Genomic DNA, 27,844 nt, shown 5'->3' with positions numbered 1-27,844 from the left:
ACATTAGTGAAAACATCCAACAGAATTCAAATGCACAGAATAATCTTTCCCTCGCAAAACACCCACACATGAATCCAAGAATGAAGGCACAGCATTTGAGAAGAATTTTTCTTTCTCCACCTACAATACAGCAAAAAAAAAAGCTAACTTTTTAAAATATCTTTAGAAACTCTTACTATCTGTCTTTATATTTCTAGTTAGCTTTCTCTCATGCTCTAATTTTACCTTCCTTATCAATCTTTTAGTCATTCTTTGCTGTTTTTTATATTCTGTCCAATCTTCTGCCCTGCCTCCCATCTTTGCACAATTATAGACTTTTTCTTTAAGCTTGATACTATCTTTAACTGTTTTAGTTAACCACGGATGCGGGTCCCACCTTTGGAATTTTTCTTTCTCGTTGAAATATATCTATTCTTTGTATTCTGAAATATCCCCTTAAATGTCTGCCACTGCATCTCTATTTACCTATCCCTTAACCTAATTTGCCAGTTCAGTTTAGCTAGCTCTGCTTTCATTGCCCTCATAATTGCCCTTATTTAAGTTTAAAATACAAGTCTTGGACCCACTTTTTCCCTCAAACTGAATGTAAAATTCAATCATATTATGATCGCTACTACCTAGGGGGCACCTTAACTATGAGGTCATTAATTAATTCTGTCTTGTTGCACAATGCCAGTTCCAGTATAGCCTGCCCTCTGGTTGGCTCCAGAACATATTGTTCCAAGAAATTATCCCGAAAACATTCGATGTACTCCTCATCTAGGCTACCTCCACCCATCTGATTTTTCCAGTCTAAATGTAGATTAAAATCCCCCATAATTATTGCTGTACCTTTCTGACAAGCTGCCATTATTTCTTCCTTTATACCCCGTTCTACAGTGCAGTTAATGTTAGGTGGCCTGTACACCACTCCCACAAATGATTCCTCACCTTTATGATTTCTTATCTCTACCCAAACTATCTCTACAACCTGGTCTCCTGAACTTAGGTCATCCCTCTCTATTGCGCTAATACCATCATTAATTAATAGAGCTACCCCTCCACATTTTCCTAGCTTCCTGTCCTTCCTAAATGCCATGTACCCTTCAATATTCAAGTCCCAATCTATGTCGTCCTGTAGCCATGTCTCTGTAATGGCCATCAGATCATACTTATTTATTTCTATTTGCGCTCTCAGTTCATCTGTTTTGTTTCGAATGCTACGTGCATTCAGATACAGAGCCTTTAGTGAGATCACCAGACATTTGGCTGGAGGACATTTGCATATGAAGAGACAGTCGCCTAGGAAAAAACAATGGGAATTGGACTCTCCTACTACAAAGCAAGGTACCGGAAAAGCCCATGAGGTTTATTCCATGTCGCCAGATGAGAGTTCATCCAATTATGAACTGACAAAAAATGCTATCCTCGAGGTATATGAGTTAGTACCAGAAGCCTATTGCCAAAAGTTTAGAACACTCAAGAAGCAAGCTGATCAAACTTACCTGGAGTTTGAGAGAAATATGCAGCTGGCTTTTGACCAGTGGCTGAGGGCTCTTAAAGTACAGCTCAGTTATGAAACTCTCAGAGAGATAATTTTGCTAGAGGAATTTAAAAACTCTCTCCCACTCTCCATAAAGACCCATGTAGAGGAACAGAGGTTCAGAGAGCCTGGCAAGCAGCAGTTCTGCCAATGAGTTTGCTCTCATTTATAAGTCGGTTTCCCAGAGGAAAGCCTTTCCTAAATCACCCCCACAAATCCGAAAAAGACAAAGGGTTGGAGTGTGATTGATGCCCAAGCAGTCCTGGAAGGTAAATAACAGCAGGAGACATAGGTGGCTCTCCTCCAGCCAAAAAGGAAGGCACTGTAAGTAGGAGTGAGACTCGGAGACCTGTGTGCTTCCATTGTAATAAAGCAGGGCATTTAAGAGCTGACTGCTGGAAACTAAAGGGAAAACCTGCTCAGTGAAGAAAAGGGGACCCTGATGGAAAGCACATGAGAACAAGCTGTGGCTTTAACTGCAGTAAGAGTGAGATCCAGGGAGCTTACAGCTGCAAGTGCAGGAAAATTTAAGAGGATTCCTGAAGGTTATCAGGGTTTTGTGTCTGAAGAGAGAATAACCCCATACCCCTCGAGTGAGGATAGCAAGCCCCTTAGTAATTCTCAGGGACACAGGGCCACTAAATTCCTTTTACTGGGAAAAGGCATGACCTTTCCCCCAGAGAGTGCAGTAAACACCAGAATGGTGGTGAATGGTATTGGAGGGCAGCGTATGCCTGTACCTGTACACTGGGTGCACTTGAAGTGGGACCTAGTTTCGGGACCGGTGACCATAGGGATTGTCCCTATTTTGCCTGTGGATGGGGTTGACCTGCCCCTAGGTAATGATCTGGCGGGGACAAAGGTGGTTGTTTCCCCAGTAGTGAATGAGAGACCACAGGAGATCAGAGAGACAGGGCAGTGGCAGGAGACGGTCCCCTGCAGTTTCCTTGAATGTATAATGAAACAGGCCATGATCTAACCAGCTCCTCCAGAGGAGACTGAATTGGTACTGCAGGCAGATGACCATGAGGTCTGTCCGTCCAAGACTTTCTTTGGGAAGTCAGAAAACCCAAGGAATGAGTTAAATGGATCTTCCCTAGCTAAGGCTCAGAGAACCTCCCCAGTATTGAGAAAGTTAGCATAGACTTGAAGCAGAGGGAGTCCCTGACTGCTACTATTTAAAGAATGAAGTACTGATGAGGAAGTGGAGATTTCCTCACAGACCTGAGAGCACGGATTGGACAGTGGTTCACCAGTGAGTGGTGCCGCAGAGGTACCGGAGAGAAATATTAAGAATGGCCCATGAGATTACAATGACTGTACATGCTGGTATACGAAAAACCAAAGCCCGCATAAAACAGCAGTTTGGCTGTCCAAAGCTCCACTAAGATGTGGTGGAGTACTGTAGGAGTTGCCACATGTGACAGGTTGAGGGGAAACCCCAACCTACAGTGAAACCTTCACCCTTAAGTCTTGTATCGGTATTTGGAGGACCCTCCAGCAGAGGGCTGGTGAACTGTAAGGGACCTCCGTCGACAACAAAAGGGGACAGGCAGGTACAAGGCTGGCAAAATGTTAGAAAGGAAAGGGGAAAAAGGGACCAAGAGGGCAGGTTAAAAGAAGTCTAGGAGGAATCCCAGATGGAAACCCCCTACTGTCTGGTCAGCCAACCCCAAAATATTTGAAAAGTTAGGCCCCTTTCTCACCTGCTCGTAACAATGCATACTGGTGCAAATACTAGTGTGGATTTGCATTCAACTACATCAGCAGGAAACCTCAAGACCCATAATCATTAGGCTGGATTCCTTCTTGCATTGCTTAATCATATCTCAGGATAGCTTAAATACAAAAACACTGCATCTATGAAGAATGTCATTTAATTACACCATCAGATACTTTAAACAGAGGGGAATGGATAATGTGAGTCGGGCTAACTTGGGCTGGAAAACAGAATTGAATCCACAAAGCCAGGTTGAATTAATTTAAAATATAAAGAGAAAAGAAGCAACATCATACACATTGGAATCAGATCTGCCTATAAAGTGTCAACCTCAAATAATATCTAACTCAGACATACCTTCATTAAATCCATCTTGCATGTCGCTGTCACTTCCCCCTGAGGCTGGGGGCTTTAAACTGATTTTCTGTAGATCCTCCTGGCCACTTTCAGTATTATTATACACCCACTGAATGGAGTCTTGCTGCATAAGCAAAACAGAAATATAATGTGGGTACAATTCATTTTGACTTTCATTCCACACTATATGATTTTTGATTACTGTCATAAGATAATACAATTTTAAGAGCAGAGAAGTAGGAGGAGCTGCCAAGTCAGAGTGAAAATGAGGAAATCTGCATATTTTCTCTTCGATAATTCGCAGCAGTGTTTTGCTGTGGAAAATGTTCAGGGCAAAGTCATTTCAATTTACATTCAGTTAGGCTTTTCTTCTATATTAAAAACAATATTGTAATTGAACTTTTTGAAGTATCCTAGTTCAAATATAACCAAAAGTACATTCCAACAACATTGTTGTGCATTCATATAAACAGATGTATCCTACTGAAAGGAGAAGATTTGTAAACATGGTCTTTGAGAGTATAGGGTGTTAATCAGGCTGACAGCAAGCCAAAGTGCAATATGAAGCACCTTGGGATGTTTTCTGTACTAAAGGTATTATATAAACAAAAGTTGTTGTTGTTATTGCTATTTTGCACAGGCTGAATGAGGGGGCTCAGAGTCAATCATGGTGATCAAGGTGTTCAAGATGTTACCTTCATACTTCACTGACCAGTTAGACACAAATTGTGCATATTATCGCACGTTGCCATGAAAGCACTTAACCATTAGATTGGCCCAAAAGAAAAAGAAAATGCAACGCTTAAGCACTTAAGTGTGACATCGAGAAACCCGAGTAAAACTGAAATCAATGAGGATCAGTGCAAAAATTCTCCACTGGTTGGAAAAGTACCTGGCACAATGGATGATGGTTTTGGTTATGAGAGACCAATCATCCCAGGACAATGATACAGGAGTTCGTCAGGGCAGCATCCTACGCCCAACTATCTTCAGCTGTTTCATCAATGACCTTCCCTCGGTCATAAGGTCAGAACTAGGGATGTTCACTGATGAGTGCACACTGTTCAGCTCCAATCATAATTCCTCAGATAATGAGACAGTCCATGCCAGCGTGCAGCAAGACCTTGACAACATTCAGGCTTGGACAAGTGGCAAGTAACATTCGTGCTACTCAAATGCCAGGCAATGACCATCTCCAATGAGAGACAACCTAACCACCTGCCCTTGGCATTCAATGGCATTAACATTGCTGAATCCTCCACCAACAATATCCTGGGGATCACCATTGATAGGAAACTCAACTGGACCAGCCAAATAAATGTTGTGGCTACTAGAAGCAGGTCAGAGGCTGCATATTCTGTGCTAAATAGCTCACCCCCTAACCCCCAAAGTCTTTCCACCAGCTACTAGACACAAGGAAGGAACAAGATGGAATGCTCTCCACTCACTTGGATTGGTGCAGCTGCAAGAACAATCAAGAAACTTGGCATCATCTAGGACAAAGCAGTCTGCTTGATCGGCTCCTCATCCGCAGGTCTACACATCCATCATTGGTATACCCTGGCTGCATGCAGTGTGTACTCTCTACAGGATGCATGGAAGCAACTCACCAAGGCTTCTTCGGGAGCACCTCCCAAATCTGAAACCTCCATCAGCTCAAAGGACAAGGGCAGGACATGCATGGGACCACCACTACTTGCAAGATTTCTTCCAAGCAACACATCACCCTGACATCGGCATAAATCGTCTTGCAGTCAATGTTGTTGGGTCAAAATATTGAAGTACCCTACCTCACATAATTCTGGGAGCACCTTCTTTATATGGACTTCAGCAGTTCAAGAAGACCCGCCAACAAGTTCTCAGGCCAAAGTGGGATGAGCAATAAATGCTTTCCTTGTCAGTGGCGCCCACAAGAGCACAAGAACAAAGGAGTAGACCATATGGCCCATCCAGCCTGCTCTGCCATTCGGTGGTCTTAAAAGTGGATAAATCCCCAGGCCCAGATGACTTGTATCCCAGGCTGTTATGTGAGGCAAGGGAGGAGACAGCAGGGGCTCTGACACAAATTTTCAAATCCTCTCTGACCACAGGAACGGTACCAGAGGACTGGAGGACAGCGAATATGGTACCATTATTCAAGAAGGGTAGCAGGGATAAACCAGGTAATTACAGGCCAGTGAAAGTAACATCAGTGGAAGGAAACCATGGAAAAAATTCTGAGGGACAGGATTAATCTCCACTTGGAGAGGCAGGGATTAATCAGGGATAGTCAGCATGGCTTTGTCAGAGGGAGAACGTGTCTAACAAATTTTATTGAATTTTTCGAGGAGGTGACTAGATGTGCAGATGAGGGTAAGGCAGTTGATGTAGTCTACATGGACTTCAGTAAGGCTTTTGATAAGGTCCCACATGGGAGATTGGTTAAGAAGGTAAGAGCCCACGGGATCCAGGGCAATTTGACAAATTGGATCCAAAATGGTCTTCGTGGCAGGAGGCAGAGGGTGATGGTCAAGGGTTGTTTTTGCGCATGGAAGCCTGTGACCAGTGGTGTACCGCAGGGATCGGTGCTGGGATGCTTGCTATTTGTAGTGTACATTAATGATTTCGACCTGAATACAGGAGGTATGATCAGTAAGTTCACAGATAACACGAAAATTGGTGGTGTCGTAAATAGTGTGGAGGAAAGCTTTAGATTACAGGACAACTTAGATGGGCTGGTAAGATGGGTGGAGCAGTGGCAAATGGAGTTTAATCCTGAGAAGTGTGAGGTGATGCATTTTGGGAGGACTAACAAGGCAAGGGAATATACAATGGATGGTAGGACCCTAGGAAGTACAGAAGGTCAGAGGGACCTTGGTGTACATGTCCATAGATCACTGAAGGCAGCAGCACAGGTAGATATGGTGGTTAAGAAGGCATATGGGATATTTGCCTTTATTAGCCGAGGCATAGAATATAAGAGCAGGGAGGTTATGATGGAGCTGTATAAATCGCTAGTTAGGTTACAGCAGGAGTACTGTGTATAGTTCTGGTCACCGCACTATCGGATGGATGTGATTGCACTGGAGATGGTGCAAAGGAGATTCACCAGCATGTTGCCTGGGCTGGAGCATTTCAGCTATGAAGAGAGACTGGATAGGCTAGTTTGATTTCCTTAGAGCAGAGAAAGCTGAGGGGAGACAGTGATGGAAAATGGGATTAGAATAGATAGGTGCTTGATGGCTGGCACAGACACGATGGGCCGAAGGGCCTGTTTCTTTGCTGTATAACTCTATGACTCAATAAAATCATGGCTGATCTTAGGCTTCAACTCCACTTTCCCGTCCACTCGTCATATCCCTTGATTCCCTGAGACACCAAAAATCTGTTTATCCTAGCTTTAAATGTATTCAGTGATAGAGCATCCATAACCCTCTGGGGTAAAGAACTCCAAAGATTCATAACCCTTGGAGTGAAGTAATTTCTCCTCATCTCAGTCCTATTTGATCGGCCCCTTATCCTAAGACTGTGTCCCCCGTGTTTTAGATTCCTCTACCAACGGAAACAATCTCTCATTGTTTACCCTATCCAGCCCCTTCAGAATTTTATATGTTTCAATGAGATTGCCTCTCATTCTTCTAAACTGCACAGAATATAGGCTCAATTTACTCAGCCTGTCATAGGACAACCCCCTCATCCCAGGGACTAATTTAGTGAACCTTCACGGTATCACCTCAAATGTAAGCATATCCTTTCTTAAATGTGGAGACCAAAACTGCATACAGTATTCCAGAAGTGGTGTCACCAAGACCCTGTACAATTGTAGCAAGATTTCTCTATTCCAATCCCCTTGCAATAAAGGCCAACATGCCATTTGCTTTCCTAATTGCTTGCTGCACCTGCATGTTAGTTTTCTGCATTCCTTGTCCAAGCAAACCCAAGTCCCTTTGAGCATCAACTCTTACAAATTTCACATCTTTCAAAAAAAAATTCTGCTTTTCTATTCTTACGGCCAAAGTGAATAACCTCACGCTTCCCTACATTATACTCCATCTGCCATCTTGTTGCCCACTCACATAACCTGTCTATATATCTTTGCTGCCTCTTTGTGTCTTCCCTACAGCTTACCTTTCCACCTATCCTTGTATCATCAGCAAACTTAGATAAATTACCCTCTGTCACTTCATCAAAATCATTAATATAGATTGTAAATAGCTGAGACCCCATCACTGTTCCTGGTGGCACTCCATTATTCACTGCCTGCCAACTTGAAAATGCTCCGTTTATGCCCACACTCTGCTTCCTGTTTGTTAACCAATCATCTATCCATACTAATATTTTGCCCCCAATTCCATGAGCCCTTATCTTGCCTATTAACCTTTTGTGTGGCACCTTATCGAATGCCTTTTGGAAATCCAGAAATAATACATCTACTTCTTCCCCTTTATCTACCATACTAGTTACATCCTCAAACAGGATTTCCCTTTAGTAAAACCATGTTGTCTTGTTCTAAAATGGGTGGTTGATGGTCGGCACAGACTCGGTGGGCCGAAGGGCCTGTTTCAGTGCTGTATCTCTAAACTAAAACTAAAAACTAAACTAATCATACTGTGCTTTTCTAAGTGCATTGTTAAGACTTCCTTCATAATAATTCCAGCATTTTTCCAACGACTGATGATAAGCAAACTGGCATCTAGTTTTCTCTCTTCCCTCCTTTCTTGAAAAGCGATGTAACATTTGACAACTTCCAATATGATGGGACTTTCCTGAATCTAAGGAATTTTGGAAAATCATAGCTAGCACATCTACTTTCTCTGCAGCTATCTCTTTTAGAATCCAAGGGTCCTGGGAATTTGTAAGATTTTAGCTCTTTAAGTTTCTCCAATACTTTTTCTCTGCTGATATTAATTTCCTCTCACTTTTTAGCCCCAAGGTGACTGTCTATTTCTGGTATGAAATATTTGTTCAATGCCCCTGCCATTTCCTCATTCCCCATGATAATTTCTCCTGTCTCTACTTCTAAGGGAAGAGCATTTACTTTAGCTGCTCTCTTCCTTTTTATATACCTATAAAAGCTCTTACAATCTGTTTTATATTCCTGTCTTGTTTACTCTCATTCGATTTTTCTCTTTTTTATCAACTTTTTGGTGGCCCTTTGCTGCTTTCTAAAACACTCGATACCTCAGACTTGCTATTCTTTTATTAAAAGAATTAAAAATTAAATATATTTTTTAAAAAGATAGAAGCAAAATGTTTCCAGTTATTGAGGAGTCCTGAACAAGGGCCATAAGTGCAAGATTAAATGATACTGGTTGAATCAGAAACTATATCAAATTTCAAGATTAATTGGATTGGAAGGAAGAGATATGGGAACAGCGTGGTTAAATTTGATTCGGACTGTTGTTACAAATGCTTTGCTTATAAAAAAAAACCAAACAGAGGTGTGTGCCTTTAAGTCAGAGAAAAGGATTTCTCTGGGAACCGTGAATGCTGAACTGGGTAGGGCATTTGCAAGGCAATCTGTTTTTCCAAGCCACTCAGCAGAGAGAAATGACTGTCACATGACTGGCTGCTGGGGAGTTTTTAGTTTCTCTTTTGCAAGAAAAGACCAGAGTTTGGCTAGAACCTGTTCAGGTAATCAGAACAAGAGAACTATCTCTGAAACAAATCAAAAGACCAATTTGCTGCTAGAAGGGGTAGGAAGACAGCCCAGAAACACTTTCTCTTGAAAAATAGTTCCTGTATCAAGGGAAATTCTAATCTCTTCATGAAGTTAAAAGAACTTTGAAGGGATTGCAAATCAAAAGGTATGGGGGCTAAAACCCTTGTGGCTATTTATGCCTGAAGAGAGAGAAAGGACCCAGAAAGAGGAGTTGCAGCACTCTGTGGAGAATCACTGCTTTGGAGAAAGGCTCCTTTGCTGATAGAAAGCCTGAATTGCTGAAGGTAGTCTCCAGTCTCTGTTAAATCTCAACCTCAAGTGTGAGTCCTGTTGCATTGTTGTATTTTTTGGGAGCTCCTGAAATCTCAAGAAAGTTTTTGAATCCTTTCTTTAAACGGACAGGAATCCCACCACCAGACACTTAGGTTCCGGAATAATTGAGGATCACGCCAGAAAGTAGGGGTGGGGGGGGGCAAGAAAATGCTCAGCACTGGGAGCCCTGCCAGCTCCACAAAATCCAACCCTGTATGTGGTCCCCAACCCTCCATCATACAATGCCTATTATATTTTCATTCATGGGAATGTGGGCATCACTGGCTATGCCAGCATTTATTGCCCATCCCTAATTGCCCTTGAGAAGGTGATGGTGAGCTGTCTTCTTAAACCACTGCGGTTCATGTGAGGTAAGTACACCCTCATTGCTGTTAGGAAGGGAGTTCCAGGATTTTGACCCAGCGACAGTGAAGGAATAGCGATATAGTTCCAAGTTAGGATGGTGTGTGACTTGATGGGGAACTTGCAGGTGGTGGTGTTTCCATGCATTTGCTGCCCTTGTCCCTCTAGTTGTTAGAGGTCGCGGGTTTGGAAGGTGCTCTCTAAGGAGCCTTGGTGCTTTGCTGCAGTGCATCTTGTGGATGGTACACACTGCTACAACTATGCGTTGGTGGTGGAGGGAGTGAATGTTTGTAGATGGGGTGCCAATCAAGCAGGCTGCTTTATCTTGGATGGTGTCAAGCTTCTTGAGTGTTGTTGGAGCTGCATCCATCCAGGCCCAATAAAAGACAAAGCTTGGACACAATTCTTTTTTTCACATAATGTAAAGAAAACTGTTGCAAAATGTACATATTAAATTTAATGAACCAGTATTCTTAGCAGACAATAAATGCTTTTCTTTTTTAAATGAAGAAATATGTTTGCTCAAGATGAATACCAAGATCAAGGGACTTACCAGTGAAGGGCGTTTGTATTTCCGACATGCTACGACATGTGCAATCACACTTGCATGACTCTCTTTGCTCACATTGATCCCATTTACTTTGATAATGCATTGGCCAGGATGCAGGCCAGCTACGGCCGCCACAGTTCCTATACAACATAAAAAGGGCACTTGAAGACCTGCAGTTCAAAGCTGATTTTGGTCTCTTTTTGCAGACAAATGAAAAATAAAGAAATAGATACTATAGCCCAGAATATGTGGTTGTAATGATAGCAAAACTGTCAGCATTCGTCTTCATTACTGTGTAAAACTGACAGCAACTTTTGGCATTCGCACATGTGCGGTTAAAGGCAGAAATCTGGAAGTTGCCAAAAGTGATACCCTCCTTATCACAGGGTGCACTGTTGCAGTCTTTGCAGATGCAATCAACACTGAATCAGCAATTTGACATGAACTTCAATTATTTATGCACTTTTCTTACTGTAAAAGCCAAGGAAAATGTTAAGCCTTGTTGAATGAAGTGTAACTGAGTTTTTAAACGTTGTAATAAGTCATAATTACTGCAAAACAATCTTTCTGGCTCTGAAAAAATAATTTTAGAAGTCTGGAGTGTCAGTCTCTCCATCTTATGATGAAAATTCCATAGATATTTAAAATAATAAAAACTAATTTTTACTTTTTCAAAAAATCTTATGCTATTTCAGTTTCTACCTTAATCCCATGCGTATGTCCCAATCTTTATTTCACTCTCTGTAAAATGATCAAAAAGTGAAAGATAATCGATGCTTTTTACTTCCTGCTTTGCTGGCTGTAGGAATTCTTCAATCTGCTTGGCTGATCAGCCTGTTGATGAGTTCACTGTTTCTGGGCACCAGAGATCCCCTATAGATGGAGCCAGAATAAAACTGACGTCGTAATAGGGGAAAGCAATGCCAAAGAGCCTGCTAAATCTTTGTGGGCAGCTTTCTTCGAGGTAAAGGCAAGCACCATCCCGTCACTGTTGACTGCAATGTCTCAGCCATTTTTTTCTTTTTGAGATATCAGCAGTGAATAATTATGAATACAATATTCTACAATAATTTAACCAACATTATTTCTATTTGTCATACCAACAATAAAATGCCAACAAGTGCTGGAAAGTTACTGCTGGCAATTCACCAAGACTGATCAATTGAAAACTAAAGCAGGATTTGTGTATTGATACCAGCATAATTCTCTTTCTACCACTGTTCCTTCCTTACACTAATTACAATGTCTCACTGCTGCAGTCCCATATAAAGACTTCACATTTGATTACAAAGACGGGTTGCAAAGAGTCTGCAGAGAAGGTTAGAAGCATGATGTTTAAAATTAAGCTCCTAACCACAATATTTTAATTCGATAGATATGTTGGAATTTTACGCTCTCCCCCGTGGCGGGCTTGGTGACAGGAAATTTAGTTTGGGGCAGGAAGGCCTGTGAACAACCAATTGAGGCCCTTAACTGTGTAATTAACCCCCAATTAAGGGCTTCCTCCCGCCGCAGCCACAATTAGCATGGCAGGAAAATCTGTGCGGGCTGCTTCCCGGCCATGGGGTGGGGGTGGGGTGTCCCTCATTCAATGGCACTCAGTGTCTGAATGAGTGGCCCGGCATTGGGAAGTGGGAGGTGCTGAGGGCCACCCCCCTGCCCTTGCTGCCGACCCCCCTCCCACCCCGCGATTCCCCTCCCGCCCTGACCTATCTAAGCCTGGTTCCAGCGCTGCTCCTTGGTGTTTGATCACTGCAGTTACAGCAGCAGCCACCCCCTCCACGATGGCGCTGCAGCTGCCAGCGTCTGATTGTCCTGCAGCTCTGCAAGGCCAGGACTTCCGGTGATGGGGTCTCAAATCCAATGGAAAGCCAGCCGCTGACCAGTTAAGTGCCTGATGGGTACTAAATTTGGCAGGCCTTCCGTAGAAGAGGGGACATATGGATCTCAGCGTCGGTTTCCCCTGACACCGAAACGCCTGCCGCGAACATAAAATTCCCCCTTGGTGTCATATTTTGTCTGTTTATGTTTCTATGAAGCACCTTGCGACATATTCTATATTAAAGATGCTATATAAATACAAGTTGTTGTTGCTATTTAGTGCAGACTGAAAGACAGGGCTTAGAGCAGATCATGTTGATCGAGGTGTCCAAAATGTTATATTCATACTTCAATCTGACCAGTTATACACAAATTGTACATGATATTGCTCGTTGCGATGTAAGCACTTAAACACTACCCAAACAAAAAACAAAGTTAAATGCTTAAATGCATATACTAAATGTTTTATCTATTCATACACTCGAGTCTTTGCATACAGTAAAGTGCATCTAACTGTACATTTTACATTAACTGTGTACTGCATCATTACATCTGTTAAGGGGCATCTAGAATTTCTATATCCAAACTATACTTTTTTACCATCAGTGCTCTAAGATTACACAATAAAAATGATTATATAGAAGTGCATACCGAACGCTCAGTTCTTCCCCTCAGCCGCACAGCATTTCTGAACTTTTCAGAAAGAATTGACAATTATGATTGGTGATATAACCTAAGTTTCATTACCCCAAATTTCTTTTAAAATAATGTGGTTAGTACTTCTCAGAGAAGTAGTTTATTTTTGAAAAGTTCCTCCGATGTACCATAAATACATGGCGATGTTTGCATACATTTTTGCTAAGTAATATAAAATTAATAGATGAAAGGTCATCGACCTGAAATGTTAACTCTATTTCTTTCTCCACAGATGCTGCTTGACCTGCTGAGTATTTCCAGCATTTTCAGTTTTTATTTCAGGTTTTCAGCATCTGCAGTACTTTGCTTCTGTAAAATTAATGGCAACAGTATTACAGCAAAGATCGTAGTTAAAACAAAAAATATTTAAACTGTCATAGCAAGTGCTGAATACAATCACCAACATTCTCACACAGATCAAGCTGTACCTTCTCACAATTTGATAGCCCCAGAAAAAAGATGCTTGGATCGCGATGTGAGACTAACCAGCACCTGTTGCTTCCAATGCAGATACCTTGCAAACTTAGTGCTGCCTGCTAATCTACCATTATTGCAGCATGGAGCCATGCTATCCACACTCGAGTAGCTGCACGCCCCAGCAGGGGACCCAAAAAAATGAGAAGCTAGCATTAGCTAAAGCTAGCCTGCACTACTTAAAGCCATCCTCCATCTTGTGAAGGGGAGGTGCATTGCAGCTGCAGCAGACATTGAATGTCATTCTACAACTGATACTGACCTGGAAAAGACACAAGAATGCACAACATGGGACGGAGCGGACTCCAAGATTTTCACACAACTGCACTGGAGACCTTGGTCGAGGAGGTGCAGAGGCAGAGAGCTGTTATCCATCCACAGGGGGTGAGGAGGCCCTCCAGACAAAATCTCAGAAGACAGTGGGACAAGATCGCCGTGGAGGTCAATGTCAGGAGTCAAGCCTCAACAACCTGTATTCAGTGTCACAAAAAGTTCAATGACCTCACACGAGTGGTCAAGGTCAGTGAATGCATCGTCACATGCGATATCGCACCAACTGCATCACTAGCCTCAGATACTGCTCAATAAATCACACTCCAATCACTCACCTGTCAACAATCTCTGTCAATCAGTACTCAGACCTAACATTCATAGCTTCACCTTCCCCTCACATATTTAGTGTTGCTGAAAGCCTCATACCCACATCTCACACTTTTCACACACTGCCAAGACAACCAAGCCAGCCACGTCACCCAAACAGATTGCACCACACTCACTGACATGCTTCCCTCTCTCTTGTAGGACAGGATGACACATAACCAGAGGCAAAAGGTGCTATCTGGCAGTAGAAAGGCACAGCATAGAGTTATAGAGTCATTGAGTCATACAGCATAGAAACAGGCCTTTCGGCCCATCGTGTCTGTGCCGGCCATCAAGCACCTATCTATTCTAATCCCATTTTCCAGCACGTGGCCCATAGCCTTGTATGCAATGGTGTTTCAAGTGCTCATCTAAATACTTCTTAAATGTTGTGATAGTTCCTGCCTCTAACACCTCTTGAGACAGTGTGTTACAAATTCCAACCGCCCTCTGGGTGAAAAAATTTTCCTCAAATCCCCTCTAAACCTCCTGCCCCTTACCTTAAATCTATGCCCCCTGGTTATTGACCTCTATGCTAAAGGAAAAGTTTCTTCCTATCTAATCTATCAATGCCCTTCATAATTTTGTATACCTCAATCAGATTCCCCCTCAGCCTTCTCTGTTCTAAGGAAAACAACCCTAGCCTTTTCAGTTACTCTTCATAGCTGAAATGCTCCTGCCCAAGTAACATCCTGGTGAATCTCCTCTGCACCCTCTCCAGTGCAATCACATCCTTCCGATAGTGTGGTGCCCAGAACTGTACACAGTACTCCAGCTGTGGCCTTACTAGCATTTTATACAGCTCCATCAGAACCTCCCAGCTCTTATATTCTATGCCTCGGCTAATAAAGGCAAATATCCCATATGCCTTCCTAACCACCTTATCTACCTGTGTTGCTGCCTTCAATGATCTATGGACTAGTGCACCAAGGTCCCTCTGACCTTCTGTACTTCCTAGGGTGCTACCATCTATTGTATATTCCCTTGCCTTGTTAGTCCTCCCAAAATGCATCACCTCACACTTCTCAGGATTAAACTCCATTTGCCACTGCTCCACCCATCTTACTAGCCCATCTATATTGTCCTGTAATCTAAAGCTTTCCTCCTCACTATTTACGACACCACCAATTTTCGTGTCATCTGTGAACTTACTGATCATACCTCCTATATTCAGGTCGAAATCATTAATGTACACTACAAACAGCAAGGGTCCCAGCAACGATCCCTGCAGTACACCACTGGTCACAGGCTTCCACTCGCAAAAACAACCCTCGACCATCATCCTCTGTCTCCTGCCACTAAGACAATTTTGGATCCAATTTGCCAAATTGCCCTGTATCCCATGGGCTCTTTCCTTCTTAACCAATCTCTCATGCGGGACCTTATCAAAAGCCTTACTGAAGTCCATGTAGATTACATCAAACTGCTGTACCCTCATCTACACATCTGGTCATCTCCTCGAAAAATTCAGTCAAGTTAGTTAGACACGATGTCCCCCAGACAAAGCCATGCTGACTATCCCTGATTAATCCCTGCCTCTCCAAGTGGAAATTAATCCTGTCCCTCAGAACTTTTTCCAATAGTTTCCCAACCACTGATGTTAGACTCACCGGCTTGTAATTATCTGGTTTATCCTTGCTACCCTTCTTGAATAATGGTGCCACATTCACTTTCCTCCAGTCCTCTGGTACCTCTCCTGTGACCAGAGAGGATTTGAAAATTTGTGTCAGAGCCCCTGCGATCTCCTCCCTTGCCTCACATAACAGCCTGGGATACATCTCATCTGGGCCTGGGGATTTATCCACTTTTAAGCCTGCTAAAACAGCTAATATTTCCTCCCGTTCAATGCTAATATATTCAAGTATATCACAATCCCCCTCCCTGATCTCTACACCTACTTCGTCCTTCTCCATAGCAAATGCAGATGAAAATTAATCATTTAAAACCTCACCTATATCCTCCGGCTCCACACACAGATTGCCACTTTGGTCCCTAATGGGCCCTACTCTTTCCCTGCTTATCCTCTTTCCCTTAATATACTTATAAAACGCCTTAGGATTTTCCTTTATCTTGCCCACCAGTGTTTTTTCATGTCCCCTCTTCGCTCTCCTAATTACTTTTTTAAGTACCCCCCTACACTTTCTATACTCCTCTAGGGCCTCCGCTGTTTTCAGCGCTCTGAATCTGCCATAAGCCTCCTTTTTTCCTGATCCAATCCTCTATATCGCTTGACATCCAGGGTTCCCTGGACTTGTTAGTCCTAACATTCACCTTAACATGTTGGCTCTGAACTCTCACTACTTCCTCTTTTAATGAATCCCACTGGTCTGATGTAGACTTTCCTACAAGTAGCTGCTCCCTGTCCACTTTGGCCAGATCCTGTTTTATCATACTGAAATCGGCCTTCCCCCAATTCATTACCTTTATTTCCGGTCCATCTTTGTCCTTTTCCATAACTACCTTAAATCTTACGGAGTTATGATCACTATCCTCTAAATGCTCCCCCACTGACACTTCTACCACTTGTCCGGCTTCATTCCGTAGGATTAGGTCCAGTACCACCTCCCTGTACATGCTATCCACAATGATCTCAGCCTCGTGGATGCTCTGCAGTGTCTCCCGCCGCCGCTCCAGATCCGAAACGTGGATTTCAGGTAGCTGCAGCTGGAGACACTTCCTGCACACGTGTTCGCCCTGGACACTGGAAGTGTCCCTGACTTGCCACATTGCACAGGAGGAGCATTCCACATTGCTGAGCTGCCCTGCCATGACTTACCCTTAATTTAATTTATCCCCTTAAATTACCCAACAATTAGATTATTTACACGAGGGACCTTGATTCCCTAAAAAGAACCTACCTACTATATGAAAAAAAAACTGTAGACCTTTCCCTTTACTTTAGTTACTTACCCAGCTATTTAGAGTTATTCCCCAACAGCAGTGACTCACCAACCAATCACCTTGCAGCTTTCCTATGACGTCACAGTTGGCTTATTTTTTCAAAACTCTGGCGTGCTTGAAGAGGTCTGACTGCTCCCCACTCCTGAAGGTAAGTGAAGGCACCGAGCCTCGTGCTGAATTTATCCATTCCTGGTTCTCAGTGTTTCCACACAGGTCCGACTGCTCTCCGCTCCTGAAGATAAGTCCTTATGGAGGACACGGTGCTTGCCATGGAGCGGCCATTGCTGAGGCCATGGGCAGCAGCAAGTAAAGGCCTGCTCAGGTCAGGAAATTAAAAACCCGACTCGAACCCGACAGAACCACATTGGACCTGAGCCTGACCCAAGCCCGAGTCCCTCCACTTCTTCTTGCGCCCGACCTGACCCAGCCCAACCCGACCACTGGAATGGTTACTTACCTTGATTCCACAGTGCACTCATTCACTGCACCACTTTTGGATTAAGGAAGCTGCAGCATGAGCATGATGACGTCATTGAGAAGCTCACTCGCTCACTGCACAGACTGAAGAGTTTCCCTCCTTGACGTCCTGGACTCCAGCTCAGGTAAGTTTTTTTAACTTTTATACTCTCCACTCCAGCAGAGCAAAATGCAAGACTTCCTGTGTGTGTCCGACCCAGACACAGACCTGACCCGACCCGGCCCAACCCAAGCCCGAAAGCTGGACCTGCAGCAGCGACGCGACCCAACTGTGGGGACAGATCAAAAGTAAGCTAACAAACTAACTGTGGAGCTGTGGAGACAATTTATAAAAAACTAACAAGCAGAAGCTAACAAGGCAGCTGCAGATAGCTTAATAGTAGCCTATTGTTTAATAATCAGCCTAACGGTTCAAGGAGGGGGGGGGGATGTGAAACCACAGAAATAAAATGCTGAAACAAAATGCTGGTATGAATGAACCAATTACAGAAGTCAGCAAACCAATGAGAAACAAAGGGGGGGGCGTTACCAGTTTTTGTATGAATAGTTATAAGAAAGGCTTGCTGTAGTCAGCACATGTTCTTTTGTTTTACTTTTTGTTCTTTTTGTAACCTTGGAGTGTAACAACCATATACTGCAATAAAGTTTCTAGAAATTACGGTCGGACTTCGTCTCTCTTTGTAACTGATGGGATCCAACACCAACCTGAACCCGACACATGTCGTCGGGTCCAGGTCGGATAGCAGGCCTTTAGCGGCAAGTCTGAAACAATAATCCTCCTTCTCACATCCCGCTTCCCTGTCATTCCACAATCTCTTCTATTTAGAAGCTCCAGATGATGTAAGCATGCACCTCTTACTTTCCACCCCTCCCCTCACAATTCTACCCTTGTACCTTTCACCTCCCAAAGAACTGCAGTCTGGCTGGGCAGTGGTGGAAGAGCAACACACAGAATCACACAATCACAGAATTGTTACCGTGCAGAAGGAGGCCATTCCACCCATCGTGTCGGCACTGGTTCTCCAAAAGAGCAATTCCCTCAGTTCCATTCCTCTGCCTTCCCCCCATAACCCAGCACATTCTTCCTTTTCATATGACTGTCTAATTCCCTTTTGAATGCTTCAGTTGAACTTGCCTCCACCACGTTCTCAGGCAGTGCGTTCCAGACCTTAACCACTCGCTGCGTGAAAAAGTTTTTCCTCATGTCACTTTTGCTTCTCTTACCAAATACTTTAAATCTGTGCCCTCTCGTTCTCGATCCTTTCACGAATGGGAACAGTTTCTCTCTATCCACTCTGCCCACACCCCTCATGATTTTGAATATCTATATCAAATCACCTCTCAGCCTTCTCTTCTCCAGGGAAAGCAGTCCTAACTTCTCCAATCTATCTTCATAACTTAAATTCCTCATCCCTGGAACCATTCTCATGAATCTTTTCTGTACTCTCGCCAATGCCCTCACGTCTTTCCTAAAGTGCGGTGCCCAGAACAGGACGCAATACTCCAGCTGAGGCCGAACTAGTGTCTTATACAAGTTCACATAACTTCCTTGCTCTTATACTCTATGCCCCTATTAATAAAGCCCAGGATACTGTTTGTTTTATTAACCACTCTCAACCTGTCCTGCCACCTTCAATGACTTATGCACATATACACCTAGGTCCCTCTGCTCCTGCACCCCCTTTACAATTGTACCCTTTATTCTATATTGTCTCTCCATGTTCTTCCTACCAAAATGAATCACTTCACATTTCTCTGCATTGAACCTCATCCACCTGTCTGCCCATTCCACCAACTTGTCTAAGTCCTTTTGAAGTTCTACACTATCCTCCTCACAGTTCGCAATGCTTCCAAGAAGAGCAATACAATGACAATGATGAACACCATCACTTGATCTCACACTCATGCCCCCAGCTTAGATACAGACACTGTGCATTCTTTAGAGCGTAGCTTACAGGCGGGATACATACGTGGTGAGACACCGGGCACGACTGACCTGCAGACAAAGCAGGGGAAAGAGTAACACAGATCACACACGAGTTATGCTGCAAAGGACTAAGATGAGGTCTTTGATGGGGGGGTATTAGGAATGCAAATGGCATGTTGGCCTTTATTACAAGGGGATTGGAGTACAGAAATAAAGATATCTTACTACAATTGTACAGGGCTTTGGTGAGACCACACCTGGAATACTGTGTGCAGTTTTGGTCTCCACATTTAAGAAAGGATATACTTGCACTGGAGGAGGTACAACGAAGATTTACTAAATTGGCCTCTGGGATGAGGGGGTTGTTCTATGATGATAATCTGAGTAAATTGGGTCTATATTCTCTGGAGTTTAGAAGAATGAGAGGCGATTTAATTAAGACATACAAGATTCTGAAAGGGCTTGATAGGGCAGAAGCTGAGAGAACGTTTTGACTGGTCAGGGTACCTAGAACACAGGGACACAGTCTCGGGATAAGGGGCCAATCATTCCGGACTGAGAAAAAGAGAAATTACTACACTCAAAGGGTTGTGAATCTTTGGAATTCTCTACCCCAGAGGGTGTGGATGCTCCATCATTGAATAAATTTAAGGCTGGAATAGACAGATTTTTGGTCTTGCAGGGAATGAAGGGATACGGGGAGCAGGCAGGAAAGTGGAATTGAAGCCCATGATCATCCATGATCGTATTGAATGGCGGAGCAGGCTCAATGGGCCATATGGTCTACTTCTGTTTCTATTTCTTGTGTTCTTGTGGGGCAGGCTATAGAATGCATGGCTATAGAATAATGGATATGCACAATGAAATGCTTGATGCTTTGGGAGGCTTGCCAGAAAGCCTGCATGCAATGTCAGGGAGCATGGCGGAATTCAGTACCAAATTTGCACAGGGCTTTGTGCAGAGCTTGGAGCCCATCCTTTCCAGCATGGAAGTGGTGGCCAACTCTATTGGCATATCTATGAACCCAAGCATGATGCAGTGCCTAATAGCCAATGTCTCAGATTCCACTGCAGCACAGGCAGAATCCAACCAATGTTTGGGTGCTGCAGTGGGAACTCAGAACGAGGTCATGCAAGCTCAGCTTGCTGTCACGCTGCCATTATGGCTGTGGATATCAGTGCTCAAAGGGGCTTGCAGGGTGACACAGCAGTTCACCAATCTGTCCAACAGATTACTAGGACTGCTGAGGTGCCGCCCCGAGGGAGAGCAGTGGATAATAAACCTGTTGTCGTTGCTCAGCATGACAGCCTCCCAACATTGCCACTTTGCCAGTTCTCTTGCTGTTGCCTGTCAGCCAGCCATCCCAGACTACAGACATTCATGCAGAGATGATGCAGTCCGAGCTGCTCAAGTTTGTCCTCCAAGGCAATGTTCCCTCTAAGCTGCACAGGTGCACAGCTGTGCAATAATCCGGAACGCAAGAAAACCATTAGTCACCTCTCTTACGCATATGTAAGATGCCGACAATGAGCTCCTCCAAACATCTCCGGCAGAGCCCTGAAGGTGCCAGACACAAAGAAATTGAGGGGATGGTTACTTTGACAGCCACTGGGTAAACTGTGGCCACCAGATCCATTTGGCAGCAGCCTTGTTCTAGTTGGCTACAAAGATTTGCCTGCATACCCTGTGTTGTGGATATGGCCTCCTGCGAGCTCATCCCATCTCTCCTACAGAGCGACAGCACAATGGGGAGTCGGCTGTTCCCATTCCCACTGGTGCTGTTGATGCTCCTCATCGGAGGTCCAAAGTAAAACAGCATATGCTGAACATATGATCTGATATAAAGCAGTTTCAAAGTGCAAATCAAATGCACAAACCTCCGAAGTTGCGAAATTCACCTCTAAAGAGCGAAAGTAACCTCTCAGCACAAGTAGTATGTAGCGTTTGATTGATCTGGGTTTCATTGGATTAATCTGTCCAGTGTTCACTGGGCTTGATTGCTTAAGCCTATGGTGGAGCTTAAGAGTTTGAAACTGAAACAAAAAGACACACAGCTAGAATGTTCTACTAAATAGACTGTTCTGGGAAGACGTTGTGCTGAGTGCGTAAGTGCTAAGATATTTTAAAGTGCAGTAAATAAACCAGTTGGTGATTTAATACAAGGATGATCTCTGTATTTCTCTGAGATACCTTTTTGCCCAGTATGTGGCAAGCCCAACAAGAGAGCGTGCAGTTTTAGACTTAGTTTTAGGAAATGAAGATGGGCAGATGGAAGGAGTGGCAGTGGGAGAGCATTTTGATGGTAGTGATCATAATTCAGTCAGTTTTAACATAATTATGGAAAAGGACAGGGATAGAACAGGAGTTAGCGTTCTCAATTGGGGCAAGGCCAATTTTACTAAACTGAGGAGTGATTTAGCGAAAGTGGACTGGAAACAGCTACTTGAAGGTAAATCAGTGTCAGAATAGTAGGAGGCATTCAAAGGGAACATGGATTTGTTAAGGGAAGATCTTGTTTGACCAACTTGATTGAATTTTTTGAAGAAGTAACAAGGAAGATAGATGAGGGCAATGCAGTTAATGTGGTCTACATGGATTTTAGCAAGGCTTTTGACAAGGTCCCACATGGCAGACTGGTTCAAAAAATAAAATTGCATGGGTTCCAGGGACATGCAGCAAGGTGGATGCAAAATTGGCTCAATGGCAGGAAACAAAGGGTAATTGTTGACGGCTGTTTTAGCTACAGGAGGGCTGTTTCCAGTGGCATTCTACAGGGCTCAGTAGTGGGTCCCCTGCTTTTTGTGGTACATATTAATGATTTGGACGTAAATGTAGGGGTCATGATCAAGAAGTTTGCAGAGGACACAAAGATTGGGCGTGTGGTAGATAGCAAGGAGGACAGCTGTAGGAAGATATTGATGGTCTGGTCAGATGGGCAGAAAAGCGGCAAATGGAATTCAACCTGGAGAAGTGTGAGGTGATGCATTTGAGGAAGCTAAACAAGGCAAAGGAATACATGATTAATGGGAAAATACTGAGAAGTGCAGAGGAAGTAAGGGACCTTGGAGTGAATGTCCAAGATCCCTGAAGGTAGCAGGACAGGTCAATAAGGTGGTTAAGAAGGCATATGGAATTCTTTTCTTTATTAGCCAAGGTATAGAATATAAGAGCCGGGAGGTTATGCTGGAACTGTATAACTCATTGGTTAGGCCACAACTTGAGTACTGTGTGCAGTTCTGGTCACCTCATTACAGAAAGGATGTAATTGTACTAGACAGGGTACAGAGAAGATTTGTAAGGATGTTGCCAGGACTAGAAAAATGCAGCTATGAGGAAAGATTGGATAGGCTGGGGGTTGTTCTCCTCGTAAGGCTGAGGGGAGATCTGATTGAAATGTACAAAATTTTGAAGGGCCTGGATAGAGTGGCGGTGAAGGGTCTATTCACCTTAGCAGAGAGGTCAGTGACAAGGGGGCATAGATTTAAAGTGATTGGTAGAAAAATTAGAGGGGAGGTGAGGAGAAAGTTTTTCACCCAGAGGGTAGTGATGATCTGGAACTCACTGCCTGAAAGGGTCGTTGAGGCAGAAACCCTCAACTCATTCAAAAGAAGTCTGGATATGTACCTCAAATGCCGTAAGCTGCAGGGCTACGGACCAAATGCTGAAAGGTGAGATTAGAATAGCTGGATCGTTTTTCGGTTGGCACAGACACGATGGGCCAAGTAGCTTCTTTCTGTGCCTTAAACTTTCTATGATACTATAAATCAGATACACATAATATATCCAGCAACCCGGTGTAAACATAACACTGTGAATGAAGCCTTTCACAATCAGGCAAGAAAGCATCTGTAAGGTTTCAGTATTTATTGACTTATTTCCCAATCACGTCTTCAGCCCCCTCAATTGCTGTTGTATTCTCACCTTGCTTTTACTGGCAAGTTCCAAGAAGTTCGAGAAACCAGTGAACCCACAGTTAGATTCCAAAAGCCATAATAATATCACTGTAATTGAGCGATTAACAGATTGAAATTGGCAACCCAAAGGGGTTGCTCGCACACAGCCTTACTCACAGCAGTTAAATGCAGAAGTCAGTGGGTTGGAGCCAGCTTCCTGGCATGCTGTCAATTTCCATACCTTTAACCCTGACCCGGCCCCAAACCGACATAACCATGCAAGTTAAAATTTGCCCCCAAGACTTTGGGAACATTGGTGAATGAGATATGTGGGTATGGTACTACTGGGAAGGGATACTGTCTTCTGAGGGGGCTGCTGGATATGCAGGAGGGGGAAGATTAACACATGGTCCAGAAATAATGGAGAGGGGCACAAAAGTTTCAGACAGTTTGGGAGATGTTCAAAAAGATTGAAAGAGGTAATGATATAGAAGTAATGAAGAGGGGGCTAGGATGTTGTACTATTGGATGTTGTACTATTGAATGTTGTACTATTGGATGTTGTACTATTGGATGTTGTACTATTGGATGTTGTACTATTGGATGTTGTACTATTGGATGTTGTACTATTGGATGTTGTACTATTGGATGTTGTACTATTGGATGTTGTACTATTGGATGTTGTACTATTGGAAGGCTGGCATTCGGCTGTATTTTGGAGGGAGGGAGACAAAGCAGAATTCAGGCTGCAAGCTTTCAAGAATTCACATACTTGCAAAAGTTTCATAAGAGTGCTTTTCCTGGACTACATAAAAAGGCAATAAGCACTTTAAATAAACTAGCAGCTGTTTTCTGCTTCACAGCTGGAAATGCAACTGCATGGCTTTTCACGCAAGGGTTGGTCAGCAGTGGGGAATGGGGAAAGAAGCACCACACTTGGGTGGGAGGAGAACGAAGCAACAGAAGAGAGAGCGAGACAAAATTTAGGATGTGTATAATAAGTATTTTTGTATAATAAGTATTTAATTGTATTAGTATTTTAAATACTTTTATACTAAATCTAATAGTGGCAATTGCTTGAAGCAGCATTTGGTAAGGGCTCAAGTGACCCTTCTTCAGAACTCCGAATGAAAAGGTCGAACCATCTCAAAAACAAATATATGTATGAAAGGGTGGAGATTAAAGGTACAATGATACACTACATATCGGAAGCACACTAATGTTAAGGGGAAGATTATCCAGGGTCAGCAGCTCTTGAAAGGTTGCTGTTTGCTTTTAAAGCTATCCTGGTGAGTGTTGTCTCACCTGTGCCAACCTGTGAATTTGGAAGCAGGGGTGAAAGAAATGTTTTGCTCATAGGACGTTTATCAAGACTACATTTTGTTTCTTGTTACAAAGTTGCCTCAATAGTTCATTGTAAACTTGGCCAGTCATCACAGAAGGGAGTGCACAGCATTCTGGTCATAGGCCACAAGGTCACTGGAAGAAGGAAGACTGTTTTCTCTATGAAGAAAAAGGAAGCAGATGGGTTATTTTAATGGGTTACCAAATATAGATTGGGAATACCCAAGCAATTTAGAGTCAGAGTTGATGAAGGCAACACATCACTGTTTCATTATCCAGTGCGTCAGTCAGTACTTATTTTGATTTGGTATTTCTAAGTGGCCCTGACAATGTCTGGGAAATGAAAGTCTTTTTCTTTGGGGATAGCAACCACAGAATGATTACATTCATAAGGCCTTGGATTTTTAAAAAAGGAACAGGAACCAGGAATGTATTTTTTAAAAATCTAACTTCAACAAAGTGAGGGAACAGCTTAAGCCAATTGACTGGGGGATGTGATTGATCAACAATACTTCAGCGAAGAACAAATGGAATACCTTTAAAGGGATAAAGCTAAGCATGCAGGATAAATACATATATAAGTATGATCCTAAATGGCTTAACAAATTAATCAGAAGTGAATGAGAAGGAAGAAGATCTACAAATTATATAGGAAGTAATAGGAAAGAGCTCAGTGGAATGAATATAGGAACAAAAAGAAACTAGTTGAAAGGGTGATCGGAGAGGCAGAAAGAGACCTTGAAGAAGCATACCTTAAATGCAAATGTAACAATAAGACATTCTATCAGTACTTTAATAGTAAGTGGACAGAGGAGAGATGAGAACCAATAATGGCGCACTAAAAAAGGGAGGATTTTACTCCATCTGCCTGCCATAAACCACAGAGAATAGGATTTAGCAATCCCATAAGTGGTGAACTTATCACTCTTTTCCCGTCCAGCAGTCCTTTTCATGTCAATGTTTTCTTCAGCAGTTAAGATGCCTGCCTGACTCAGGCAGAAGCTTTATGAATACATGTGAAACTATGATAGCATTAGGATCTCAATACAACATTAACTGCCTACTGAGTGGAGTTCCACTCAGTAAAATCTGGCAGACATCCAGTGGAGACTGTCAGGTAAGTTTAAAATGCATCTTTGAGAGGTCTGTAGAAGCGCTCCTTCACCTCCACAAAAAATACATGGACTGCTGCCACCTCTATCTAGCCTGTAAAACCCTTTCAAATTCCCTGCCAGCACTTTCCTTAACTGCCTGACTGTGGCCTCTGGGTCACTCAATCTTCACAGCCCTGAAGCTGGCAAGTTGTCTCTGGGCACCCACTTTGTGTGGGCAGCTGGTTAATGGAATGTTAATGAGGCCCAGCGTCCCACTGCAGGCGGCTGACACATCCCATCAGCTTTCTGCCCAGGAGTCAATATTCCTACCTACCTAGAGGCTGAATTCAAGGTAGTTAATATTCTGAATGATTACTGCTTCCAACTACTCACAGAAACAGAAAGAGCAATGTGCCCTGCCTAGGCAAAAATAACCGAAGCAGAATTAATGACTTCGACATAAATGAAATGGATGTGTTCAACTGAAAGGGCTCAAAACAAATAAATCCCGAGAGATAGACTGCAATTATCCCAGAGTACTGAGAGATTAGAAAGAGCACTGATGTTAATTATGGGGGAGTTTTGAACACTGGAGAGGGATTGTCAGATTAAAAGCAGGCTAATGTAGTGTCCATTTGTAAATAAAGGCAACTACAAACCCTTTCGCCTTACTTGAAACCAAAGTAAAATTATGAGATATACTATCAGGGTAAATTTGACAATTCTGTATACAATAAAAGTTATAAGTAGTGGACTCAGAGGAGGCAGTTCATAGAGTACAAAATTATGTCAGTGGGTAAGATAAGGAAAGATGCAATTTAATGAGGCTAAAAACTGCATACTGGAAGGAAAAAGATAATATGCCATGAATAGTGTTGGAATAAGTATATCAATGGGAAGAGGATAACCAGGGAAAGAGTAGGGACCAAGTGGAAAATCTGTGGGTGGAGCCAGAGGATATTGGTCGGGTGTTGAATGAATACAGCACATCTGTCTTCACCCAAGAGAATGAGGATGTAGATATGGAACTTAGAGAGAGAGACTGTGAGGTTCTTGAGCAAATTGTCATAGGGAGTGACAAGGTATTGGAGGTTTTGGAAGGCTTAAAAGTGAACAAATCTCCAGGTCTGGACGATTTGTGTCCCAGGATGCTGTGGGAGGCGAGGGTGGAGATTGCAGGGGCTCTGACCCAAACTTTTAATTCCTCTCTGGCCATGGGGGAGGTGCCAGAGGACTCGAGAGCAGCTAATGTGGTCCCACTATTTAAGAAAAGTTGTAGAGATAAGCCAGGAAAGTACAGACCAGTGAGTCTCACATCAGTGGTAGGGACATTATTGGAGAAAATTCTGAAGGAGAGAATCTATCTCCACTTGGAGGGGCAAAATTTGATTAGGAATAGTCAGCATGGCTTTGTCAGAGGGAGGTCATGCCTAACAAATTTGATTGAATTTTTTGAGCATGTGACCAGGTGTGTAGATGAGGGTAGTGCAGTTGATGTAGTTTACATGGATTTCAGCAAAGCCTTTGACAAGGTCCCACATGGGAGACTTATCAAGAAAGCAAACGCACATAGGATACAGGGTAACTTGAGAAGGTGGATTCAAAATTGGCTTAGCTGCAGGAGACAGAGAGTGATGACAGACGGCTGTTTCAGTGACTGGAAGCCAGTGTCCAGTGGCGTACCACAGGGATCTGTGCTGGGTCCCCTATTGTTTGTCATTTATATAAATGACACAGATGACTATGTGGGGGGTAGGATCAGTAACTTCGCGGATGACACAAAGATTGGCCGAGTGGTTAACAGTGAGGTTGAGTGTCTTGGGTTACAGGAAGATATAGACGGGATGGTGAAATGGGCAGAAAAGTGACAGATGGAATTTAACCCTGAAAAGTGTGAGGTGATACACTTTGGAAGGAGTAATGTGACATGGAAGTATTCAATGAATGGCCTGACACTGGGCAGTTCCGAGGAACAAAGGGACCTTGGCGTGTTTGTCCATAGATCTCTGAAGGCAGAAGGGCATGTTAATAGGGTGGTGAAAAAGGCATATGGGACTTGCCTTTATCAATCGAGGCATAGATTACAAAAGCAGGGAGGTCATGTTGGAGTTGT

At 43.3% G+C, this 27,844-nt stretch overlaps 1 protein-coding gene across 3 annotated transcripts in view; it reads right to left on the bottom strand.

Moving 5' to 3' along the window:
- prex2 (phosphatidylinositol-3,4,5-trisphosphate-dependent Rac exchange factor 2) overlaps positions 1 to 27,844 on the bottom strand; it is a 638,971-nt gene that overhangs the window by 268,606 nt on the left and 342,521 nt on the right. For all 3 annotated transcript variants that reach the window (XM_068030918.1, XM_068030919.1, XM_068030920.1), the window contains exons 20-21: positions 10,469 to 10,605; positions 3,600 to 3,723 (exon numbers count right to left, since the gene is read on the bottom strand). In XM_068030918.1, the coding sequence (XP_067887019.1) occupies positions 3,600 to 3,723; positions 10,469 to 10,605 (261 nt within the window). The remainder of the gene's footprint in view (positions 1 to 3,599; positions 3,724 to 10,468; positions 10,606 to 27,844) is intronic.

This window comes from Heterodontus francisci, chromosome 5 (assembly GCF_036365525.1).
Source record: "Heterodontus francisci isolate sHetFra1 chromosome 5, sHetFra1.hap1, whole genome shotgun sequence".
NCBI lineage: Eukaryota > Metazoa > Chordata > Chondrichthyes > Heterodontiformes > Heterodontidae > Heterodontus > Heterodontus francisci.
The sequence above is the reverse complement of the archived record's forward strand: the minus strand, read 5'-3'. Positions and strand labels throughout refer to the sequence as shown.